The sequence below is a fragment of the Meleagris gallopavo genome, chromosome 2 (assembly GCF_000146605.3).
Source record: "Meleagris gallopavo isolate NT-WF06-2002-E0010 breed Aviagen turkey brand Nicholas breeding stock chromosome 2, Turkey_5.1, whole genome shotgun sequence".
Lineage (NCBI taxonomy): Eukaryota > Metazoa > Chordata > Aves > Galliformes > Phasianidae > Meleagris > Meleagris gallopavo.
The window spans coordinates 15,935,664-15,946,863 of NC_015012.2; the positions used below are offsets into that span (position 1 = coordinate 15,935,664).

Sequence of the window (11,200 nt, forward strand, 5' to 3'; positions counted from 1 at the left end):
CGCGGCCTGCCGCTACAGGCGTGCCGAGCAGCTTAGAGCCGGCGGCGCGCGGCGCGCTCTCCTGGGGGCGAAGCGCGGGCCGAGGCGGGCAGGTGGGCGCCGCGTTGTGCCGCCCTGCTCCGACGGCGGGGCGCTTACCAGGCGGGCGCGGCTTTCTGCCTGCCGCGGCTGTGCGCCGGTTGACGCCGGGGTCCGCCTTCCCGCCTGAAGTGTTTGCTTTCTTACTTTGCAGTATGAAAACCCGTGGACGATCCCAAATATACTGTCAATGGCAAGGATGGGTTTGGCGCCAGTTTTAGGCTATTTGATTGTTGAAGAAAATTTCAATGTTGCGCTAGGTGTCTTTGTTTTGGCTGGCGTAACGGATTTGGTATGTTGACGTGAGTTTGGAAATACTTTGGGGGTGTACAGTGTGGGTTGCTGTGATCCCATCGATGTGCGTTGGAGTTTAGAATCTGTCTCGCGTGGAAATTATACTCTGTAGGAAGAGATGAAGTTTATTGTGTTACATTTGTTGCTCTGTAGCATCCTACGTCCCTTGAGGGGACGTGCTGACCGTCCCCAAGTGGGCATTGCCGCTGTACTGGAGGTGTGCTGGTGTTGGCAGCTGTGCACAGTGCACCCGCCAGAGCAGTGTTGGTGAATTTCAGATGTGCCTTTTCAAACGTCAGTTGTAGCAATTGTTTGTGTTGTTTGTTTGTTTGTTTTAAATAATGAGAATTGAACATGTTTAAAGACTTGCAGAATCTAGAATGTGATGCGGGTGGGGGTGGGAAGGGTGGGACAAGGATCTGCTAACAGGCTTCCTCATAGATACGTAGCTGGGTTGCGTGATTTTTGTGAAACCTCGCTTAACAGCAGCATGTGACACCTGTTTTTATTCTTTGCTTTTTAACACAATATTCCTGACTGTTGTTCTTTCTAGTTGGATGGGTTCATTGCACGCAATTGGGCTAATCAGAAATCAGCATTGGGAAGTGCTCTTGATCCTCTGGCTGATAAAATTCTCATCAGCGTGCTCTATGTGAGCCTAACTTGTACAAATCTTATCCCAGGTGAGAAAACGTCATTGCTTGCATGCGCTGTGTTAAAAGTTAATTTGGTGTAAGTTAATATTTCTTCTGTTTCTGGAAGGAAAACCATGTTTAGCTCTTAGCAGCTTGCCAGTTGTGCTTTGCTATTTGTTGCTGTTGAATACTCAAACAAAACCCAGCTCCCTCCAGCCCAGACAAAACGCACTGCTGCTACTTTCAAGTGTAATTTCTTCAAAGCCAGCTGTTACATCCAAACATGTAAGATTTCTTAGACCGGTTGAAGCCATCAGATGATCCGAATTCAGAAATCATGTTAAACACCTTCGCTTGTGCCTAAAACTGTTTCAGAAGTTGGCAGTGCTTATTTCTTGCTTCGTGTTTTGTGATCTTTTTTGTCATGTTTTCTTCTTAATCTTGGAGGTGGTTTTTCACTACATCCTGTTGGCTTGTTTTTCAGTTTCACTTACTTCCATGATCATTCTGAGAGATGTAGCGCTCATTGCTGCTGTTTTTTACGTGCGATACAAAACTCTTTCTCCACCGGTGAGTGTGTAAGATCAAACGAAATGTTGTGAACGTGTCATCTTTCTTTAGTACAACTGAATCTTTTTATATGCTATTACATGTATATATAAAGAATAAGCGTGTAACATGTTGTAACCAAGAGATTTTTCTCCAGTCCTGATGATTGCCCCAAACTTGGGTGGATCGTCCGGTGCTTATTGCTGTACTGGGTTTGCGAGCAGAACAATGTTTTGTAGAATAAGTTTGAGTAAGGTGAGCCAGAGCTACTGGTAACTTTTTCTCCTCTCCTCTGTACGATGGCTAATAGTTCATCTAAGGGCAGTAGCAGTGTAATTCTCTCATACTGTAATTGCTTTTTTGTTGTGTATCATGTGAAGATGTATATCAAACTGAATATGCTAGAACTGCGTTTATTTTTCCCTTTCCTCTCCCAACAGAGAACACTCAGTAGATATTTTAATCCCTGTTATGCTACAGCCCAACTAAAACCAACATTCATTAGCAAGGTAAGACTAGTAACATATTATAAAAGATAATTTTTCCTTAATTGGGGCAGCATGTAGTTTGGAGGGAAGAGGCTGTTTCGTATTACTGGGTACAGTGTTGAGGTAGTGCCAGCTGATTTGGAGTCAGCTGAAGTCCTGAAAGGTTTTCACCATGAAAACCAATCAGGACATAGGCTGGTTTTAAGTGTAAAAGATGTTTCATTGAAAGAAGTTTTAAAATATTTTTTCTAATATATATATATATTTTTTAGTAGTACACAGACTAATATTTAAACAAGTAACAAAACTGTATATTGGTATTCCTTGTGTAATACACTTCATTTTGGCCATGCTTCTTGTTTTGCTCTCACCAGATGAATACAGCGGTTCAACTGATTTTGGTGGCGGCTTCTTTAGCAGCTCCTGTTTTCAATTATGTGGACAGCGTGTATCTACAGACATTATGGTAACCTATCTCTTCATCTTTAATTTGGTTATTTAAGATAATTTAATGTGCTTCTTAAGAAATGAGTAATTGAAGTAAATAGTTGAGTAAATTGAAATAAATAGTTGTGGGAGACAAAAAGGCGATGCTCAAATGATCTCAGACCCCAGTGGCTGAATTTTTACATGTTTATTCTTAAATGATGTAGCAACTGTATATTTATTGTTACTGAATTTGTGTGAGACTCATTAAGATCCAGGGATTGCAGTGAAGAAGGAAGACTTTAGAAAAAACATGGTGTACACAAAGTGCAAAGTATGTCTTCAGATTAGTATCAAAGGAGGGGGAGTGGGGAGAGAGGCTGTACAGGTTTCTTATATTCATCCCATAAGTGCCCCTGAAAAAAAACATCTTGATATCAGTGAATATAGACAGGAAGTATTTTCTTACCTTGCTTTAGACTGTACCTACTGTCCAGAAATTTAGATTTCTGAAACCTTTTCAAACATCAGCAATTCCTCCTAGACTCTGGGAAGGAAGGAGAGGCATTAAATGAAAACAGGCCTACTGGAGTGCACTTTAAATGCCTACCTTGGGTGTCACTGCCATCACTGGAGACCTGAACAGCTAATTGTAGCTGACAGCAGGTGTTACAAGTGGCAGTATTTCTCCTAAGGTGTTAGGTAAGAGTTCACAACCATGAGGCTGAACTGTAGTAGCAGAATTATGTAGTAACTGAGTTTAAAGTAGTAGAAGATCCAGTATTACTTGTCTTTAAAAAAAAAAAGTCACTAAAGCTTTTTAAGGAATAAGGAACCTTTATCTTAACAGTCAAATGTATTTTTCACCCTGTTGGAAAGCTAAACCTGGAACTGCATCTGTGAAAGACACATCTTTCTATTCTCTGGGACTTTGTGAGAGGTAGCATGTTGTTAGTAGTGAAGCAATGCTAGGTATACTTAGCCGGGTACTGTGTGAGTGTACTCTACAAATAGTATAGATGAGCCTGGCAGTGTGTTGGCAGAGGGCTGTTACTGACTCACACCTGAATGGCGTCAGCCTTTGACACAGAGAAGCACTGCTAATTTGGAAATAAATTATGGTTATTACGTAATGTCTGGGAAAAGACCAAAAGAGGCTGAAGCCAACACTTGTGCTTTAGCTGTGGAACTTCTTAAAATAAGTTCAAGTCTTCTGTATTTTTTTTAACAATCCCCTTTTGTGCTGCAAAGGGATAGTTTCTCACATCAGTCAGTTTTCATGTTAGTAACAATTATGGAGGCCCCAAATATGGAAGCAGATTTGTTGTCTTCTCTCAAACAAGTGTTAATGTTTACTGTCATGCTTGAGCTCAGATGGCTTTACAGGAGCTGTTTTCTTCAAAGGTGCATCACAGCTTTCACAACGGTAACATCTGCATATAGCTATTACCACTATGGCCGAAAAACAGTTCAGGTGATAAATAACAAATGAAGTATTCTTGAAAGGACCTGGCAGCATGGTTTGCTGTACTGAAGAAGATGGTTGTAATGCAGCTGGGTTTGTGAAAAAGAGCTGTGTTTTTCTGCTTGAACCATGGCATCGCAGTGAAATGAAGTTTGAACATGTATTGTGTGTATATATAGAGACTTTTCAATGTATTTTTAATTTGTTTAAAGATGAGGTTCTTTATAAAAACAAATAAATAATGTTCTTAAACACATGGGTTAGTAATTGCTGATATACACATCTTTAATAATTTTATATTGTTTTTGAAGTCAGAAATACGCACTTTTCACCAGCTTTTTTGGTATCTTCATATAATACGCTGGCTAGATCTGAGAAGAAAAAGCAATTGTAAGAATTTGTCTTTGTACCTCAACCTAAGTCAATAAAGTAGCTTTCCTTATTGGTATTTATGACATATTTCAGCCTGCAGCTGAACAAACAATGTTCAAACAGAATCAAACAGAATCTTCAAAAATCTAAGTGGGAGTGATGGCAAACACTGTTTCATTTTCTGGGGTAATATGGCAGGCCGCTGAAGAGTTATTTCTCTCCCTGTGCCTTTTTTTTTTTCCTGTTTGTTTTTGGATACAAGCAAATGTTAACTGTACTCAGCAGAGAAGAGTGTTGAGTCTCAGAATGGCCAGCTGTGCATTGAACAGTCTATCCAAACAAAGTAGGCATGGAGTTATGTTTCTCATTACAAGTGATTTCTAGTGATTGAAACAAGGTGCATCTTCTATGACCGCAATTGCTTGAGCTTTTGATGTTTGGCATTGACCCCTGTGATCATTCTTCCCTGCTATGGAGGCAGTACGAGCCAGTTAAAATGGAAAGTCATTAGAGAGCTCATATTTTGCTTCTGATTAGTATTCACTTCATTTCTGGTTACACATCCACTTCCATTATTACTTCTGTTTCCATTCAAACTTTCGGTTACAGTTTCCCTTTAACTGCTGGTCATACTTCATCTTTTTCTGCTTCTGCTTATGTAGCAGCCGCCTTCTTTCCACTTTTGGTGACTTTCTGCCTGCATTGTAGTCTTATGCTTCATGAGCAGCTGTTTTTGGAAGTTCCTACTTCTTATCACAGTTTCGTTCAACTTCTGGCTACGCTTCTATTTTGATTTCCAGGTATGGTACCATCCCCCCATTACACTTCTACTTCCAGTTACAATTTTGCTTCTGGTTACAATTACACTTCTGATTTGACTTCTGGTTCACCTTCCTTTTCCACTTCTGGTCACATTTTTCCCTAGCAGTTCTTTTTTGCCTCGGAAGCAACCCTCTTCTTTGAATTTGCCTATTTAACTTCTGATCTCAGTTTGTTCAACTTCTGGTTCCACATGTGGATACGGTTTTGCTTCCCATTCCAGTTTTCTCCCTTTTCCACTTTTACTTCTGGCTCCATTTTTACTTAGTAGTTCCCTTTTGCATAAAGGGCTTTGGTATAAGCTCTCTTTTTTGAAGTAAAAGCATGACTGCAACCAGAAGTGGAACTAGAAGTATACGTGAAACTGGCAATGGAAGTAGACCCAGAAGTAAATGCTGAAGTGGGATCAAAAGTAGAAGTGAAACCAGAAGTGGATTTGGAACTGGAAGCGGGGGTATAACCAGGAGTATAACCAGAAGTGGAAATGGATGGAGAATCAGAAGTGAAACGGAATTCTGATCATGAGTGAAATAGGAACTTTCAAAGAAGACAGCTGCTGCAGAGGCAGAATAATGATAGGAGGGTGGAAGGCATGTGGTAGGATCCACCTCGCTGTGCCAGCCTGCCCTGCTCTGGTATGGTTTGGATTGGAAATGGTTGGCCTGGGACGGGTTGGCTCAGATCAGGGCAGCTTGACCCAGCACAGGGTGTATTGGGTTGGGTCAGCCTGGCACGATTTAGAACAGCTTGGCACAAGTTGGCACAGATTGGCTTGATACTGTATACTGGTTGATCATGAAACTCTCTTAAGTCTCGAATTGGACTGTTAGGAAGCAGGCATTCTTTATACTTGGCACTAGATGCACGGGGAGATCTTTCTACCTAATTGCACATCCCTGGTACAAAAGATCTTTCTTACACAAAGGTTTTCCCGAGCAGTACATACATGTTCAATACCTCCCCCCAGATCATTAATATGGGCTTCTGTCTCCTTGTACGTGTTCAGTCTTTTGTGGTGGTGGTCCTGGGACCTCACTGTGTTTGCTCATTGAACTCTGTATGGGAACTGTTGGGTCATGGCAGTGATTGAACATCTGATGTAGAGGTGTGGCTAGCCCTGAGAGCTAGCCACAGGTGCTAGCAATCAGTCCACCTGTGAGACTGGATCCACCCCTCCCTAACCTCATTTAAGTGCTAGCAGCTGAGAGAGAAACATCTCTATTTGGAGATTGCTCCTCTCTGGAAGGTTCCAGTGAGTCCTTGCCTTTGAGATGGGGTAAGCTTTTCTTCCATACTACTGGTCTTGTGTTTAATACCTTTCACGAGTCCTCCTAAAAACTGGTTAGAGGCAATTGTTACCTCTTTGCCTGATACAAAGTTAATCATCTTGCATGCTCACTTAGCTCATTGCCTTGTTCACACAATACTGGCTTTAACAAAATTATCTGATTCAAGTGGAGCTTCCTTATCTGCTTGGCCCAAGGAGTTCAGTATATCTTTATCTTGTTACAAGGGCAGAGATTCTTCCTGTTTTCTGTACAAGTGACTGGGCTATCTGTCAGTGAGCATTAACAAGCTTAACGCTGCAACTTGTATCAGGCTCAGATTGGAGGTTGGCTGAGATTGGTTTGGACCCAATCAGTTTGGCTTGGCTCAGCTCTGAACAAATGGGGTTAGGTCAGCCTTGTAGCATTCAGAATGGCTCAGTATGGCACAACTTGGGTTGGCTCATGTTGGATCAGGTCAGCCTGGCTCAGCACAGCATTGGCAAGAGTGGCTCATTTCAAGACAGCATGGCTCAGACCAAGTTGGCCAGGGTCAGTTCAACTTGGCTTGAAATGGACCTGGTCAGGTTATCCTGGCACAACTTGGGTTGGCATAGCATGGATCAGCACGATTCATTCATGATTCATTGCTTGGTTCAGTGTGGCTGGGCATGGATTGGCTTAGCTTGGAACTGGTCAGTTCAGCTGAGATCTGAAAAGATCAGTTAGGGTTGGCACAGCTCGGGACTGCGTGGCTCGGCTCAGATTGACCTGGGTTGGCCCAGATTGGGTCAGCCTGGGACAGTTTGGCTTGACTGGGCTCAGAATGGATCAGGTGGAGTTGGCCTAGCATGATTTGGCATAGCTCTGCATGGCTCAGACTGGCATGGCAGGGTTCAGAATGACTTGGCTCAAGTTGCCATGAGTTTGCTCAGGTCAGATTGGCCCAGGTTTGTTCAGATTGGATTGGCTTGAAATGGATCGGGATGGTTTCACAGTGAATGGCATGGTTTAGCGCAGCTCCAGTTAACCTAGCATGTCAGCAAAGCTCATCACAGCACTTTGTTTGGCCTGGCATGTTTTGTAAGGGCTCAACGTAGTTTGGAATGACTCTGTTTCCACTTCTGGTTTCATTTTTACTTCTGATTCCACTCCTGCATCCATTAATTCTTCCGTTTCATTCCTGCTTCTGGTTATACTACCATTTCTGTTTCTGCTTACACTGGTTCTGGTTCCAAATCCATTTCCTGCATAACACACCTGCCTACACTATAAAGCCTGTGTCTCTGTATGCTGCCCCTTCCAATTAGCACTCACCCCTTCTGTACAATGCCCTCAATATGTGACCCTCCATACAACAACCTCATGGCTCCATGCCTTATTGCATAACCTCAGTATAGCAGGCGCCACTTGGGTGGAGCATTCTGCAATCATAGCACTATGGAGGTGCACATTGTACAGTCCAATAAAGAACTAGACAGCAAGCTCCACTCCCAAGGAGCTTTTGTTATTCCAATCCTATTTCACATCATTTTTTTTAAGTGACCATGATTTCTCTCTATGCCAGACAGTGTTGTAACCGTGTCAGACACATACACAGTTTATACTCCCATAAGTTATCCTCCATACATGCCCACTGCCCATGCAATTTGCACAGCAGTATAACCCCCACAGTGACACAGTGCCTGCCCTGGTATAGTGCCGGTTCCCCTCTGATGTGCATCCCCAATGTAACACCCTCCTCCCTTTAACATCTCCCTATAACCACCATCCCTATAATGCCTACCCAAAAATAACGTCCCCAACCTCACATCCACCCTGAGATGAGAACAGCACAACAGGGAATAGCAAGTATGGTGCTAACTAGCATAGTTACAACAAAAGACTCAAGGATCTCAGGAAATAACTAACCAGTTAATGCTATGACCCTCAACTATTTAGTTACAATAAAGCCAAACTGTTCTAAGTGCTAACATGCTCTGGTCAGAGCTGTCATTATCTCAGCCCTTCAGCCACACATAGAGGACCCAAAGGGCAGTGGTAGGTTCATCCAGCTGTAGCTCCACGTTGCGCAGCCCTTCACTCTCTGAACCCACCAGTGGGAGGGGAGGGAGAATTGGGGAAGTACATGAAGTAGAACTTGTGGCTTGATCCCCACGCTGTGGGATATAACAAAGGAAAGATGCTGCATCTACAGCTGGGAATAGGAGTCCATAGGACACCATGCCAATAGGATGGCTGTAGACCATCCCTGTGGAGTTGTGTTGTGGCAGTACACTTAGGTCTGTCCCTGTTTCAAGTTGCCATAACAGGAGGAGATAACTCTCCAGTCTTCTAGTCACCGCTGACTCCCTGACATTTGGCATACAGTGCTTCTGACCAGAATGCCTAAAACTTAGAGAAACCCTTATAAGGCAGCATATGAAATTGAAACAGAGTTCATATTTAGTCCTCAAGAGCAACATACAGAACGAATTTGTGACTTCAGTGCAGAAGGCAGGCACAGAGTTCTTAGGGGGGCTTCCACAGAGCACACAAAGCAGTGGCCACAATGCTGAAACTAGCAGGTTTGCCACTGTAAAAGACAAATACTGGAAATAATATTTTGTATTAAGCACCTTCCAGTGGCTCTATTATTCCTAAGCAGGGATAGGAGAAGAACAGGGAATCTATGCAGAGAAGGACTGTCCAGAGTTTAAAACATATGGCCTTGTATCACTACTACAGACACCAGTTTGTGCAAGGATGGCTCTGCCCCTCAAACCTCTTCAACTTTCTTCCTTGCAGTTCTGTCATAGGAAGAGGCTGCTTGCTAGGGGCGGTGATCTGGTACAGCCTTGAACAGCACACTTCATGAGCCAGAGTTACCATACAGCTGACAACAGTAACCCAGGCAGGGGCCCAGCAATAGCACAGGTAGCTTCCTGGGGGCAGGGGCAAAGCATGTCAGCAGGAGCTGCTATATCTACAGCCACCACCTCACCCCAGGCCACTGTTTGTCCCAGCCCCCCCAGCAACAACTTCTGGCTATAAAGATTTGAAGAAGGGAATACGTTGCCTACAGGCTTCCCCAGGACAATCAGAAAATTTTTCTGAGGAAAAAGGATGTTCCTGTTATTTCCTAAAATACCAAAGCAGTTGACTTATCTCCTGCTGACTCTCATCAGAGTCATGGCAAAGCGTCTCCTTCTACAGAGGACAAATTTATGTTAACTCACTTGCCAGCTGGCCTTAGCACATGGAAACTGTGTTTGTGCTGTTTGCTGATCCAGCAGGTGCAGCCCTCTTTGGTGAGAAGGGATCTGCTGAGAAGGAAAATGAAGGCACAGGAGCATAGCAGAATCATGGTGCAACCAGCCTCTCCCCACACTTAGATTAGGCAGTACCTACTGCTGTTTTTTCAGTCCAGCCCTGAAAGAGGGTTCCATTAAAAGCTTCCCACTCCCAGCCAGCAATAAGCACACCTGGATGCCATTGCCAAACAATCTATAAGCAGGCTAAACTTGTCATTGGCTGCTGTTGCCACACACCTACAGAGCATGCTGCCATCACCTGAACTGCCTGGAGCTCTGTAGGCACCTATCTCCATCCCTTTCTCAGGCTGCATTTGATCTTATGGGTAGATTGAAAGCAAGCTGCAAATGAAACCCCGCAAAGACGGTTGAGAAAGGAACAGGCAGAATTTTACTAAATCACACCCGCTTTGGTGTGATTCATCTGGCTTCTTATCACAAATAGACTATTCTGAGGAAAAATCAGCCCCTGTTCCTCAAGAGCAGTGCTCAGGGAAACCCAGAGGTATCCAGTGCCTGTCTGCAGCCTTCCTGCTGCAAGTGAAGCTTACTCCCAGCCCAGCTTCTTTCCCTTGGTTTCTTCCTGAGAATGGAGCTAGGTGGTGCTGCTGCAGCACAGTATCTGGGCTGGCATGTATTCATTCTCCAGAGAGATCTAATGCTCACCAGCTAAGTTTTCTGCAAATGCTTGCACAAGACAGTATCTTCCCAGAGAATCCTATGCAAGGTAGGAAGACTCTCCCTCACACTGTGAAAGGTATAATTCCACCTCAACCCTTTTTTGCTACAGCCTGGCACGTGCTGTTTGACATTTGACCTTTTGTCCTTGACTCTCTGACATTTAGACCTCTGACCTCCATCTGCCATCTTTTGATCTTAGACCTTTGCCTGATTTACTTTTTAAGCTTTGATACTGACTCAGGTTTTTTGACCTTGGCACCATGACCTTTTCACATTTTGGCATTTGACCCTTGACGTGGTGACCTTTGAATTCTGTCCCATTACTTTTGTAATGACTTTTGTGACCTTTTGTAATTTTACTGTGATCCTGGGACCTTTTGACCTTTGGCCTTGACTCCATGAGCTTTCTTCCCTGCTGCGGAAGCAGTACAAGCCAATGAAAATGGAAGGTCAGTGGAGAGTGTGTGGATGAAAGGAAAAGTGATGCAATATGCTGCTTTCCTCTCAGCATAGAATCATAGAACGGTTTGTGTTGGAAGGGACCTTTAAGACCACCTTGTTCCAACCCTGCTGTGGGCAGGGACACCTCCCTCTAGACCAGGTTGCTCACAGCCTCATCCAACCTGGCCTTTGAATGCCTGCAGGGAGGGGCATCCACAGCCTCTAGGCATCCAGTGCCAGTGTCTCACCACCCTCACAATAAAGAATGTCTTCCTAATATCTAGTCTAAATCCACCCTCTTCCAGTTTACAGCCATTTCCCCTCATCCCATAGCTATGTGACCTTATGAAAGTCCCTCTCCAGCTTTCCTGTAGGCCCCTTCAGGCACTGAAAG

At 43.8% G+C, this 11,200-nt stretch overlaps 1 protein-coding gene across 1 annotated transcript; it reads left to right on the forward strand.

Annotated features, from left to right (window-relative positions):
* The first annotated feature begins 156 nt into the window (after positions 1–156).
* CRLS1 (cardiolipin synthase 1) lies at positions 157–4,390 on the forward strand. Its single transcript, XM_010706655.3, has 6 exons — positions 157–370; positions 926–1,055; positions 1,492–1,577; positions 1,997–2,065; positions 2,419–2,510; positions 3,875–4,390. The coding sequence occupies exons 1-6, from the start codon at positions 269–271 to the stop codon at positions 3,960–3,962; spliced, it is 567 nt and encodes a 188-aa protein (XP_010704957.1). The 5' UTR covers positions 157–268; the 3' UTR covers positions 3,963–4,390.
* Positions 4,391–11,200: the final 6,810 nt, after the last annotated feature.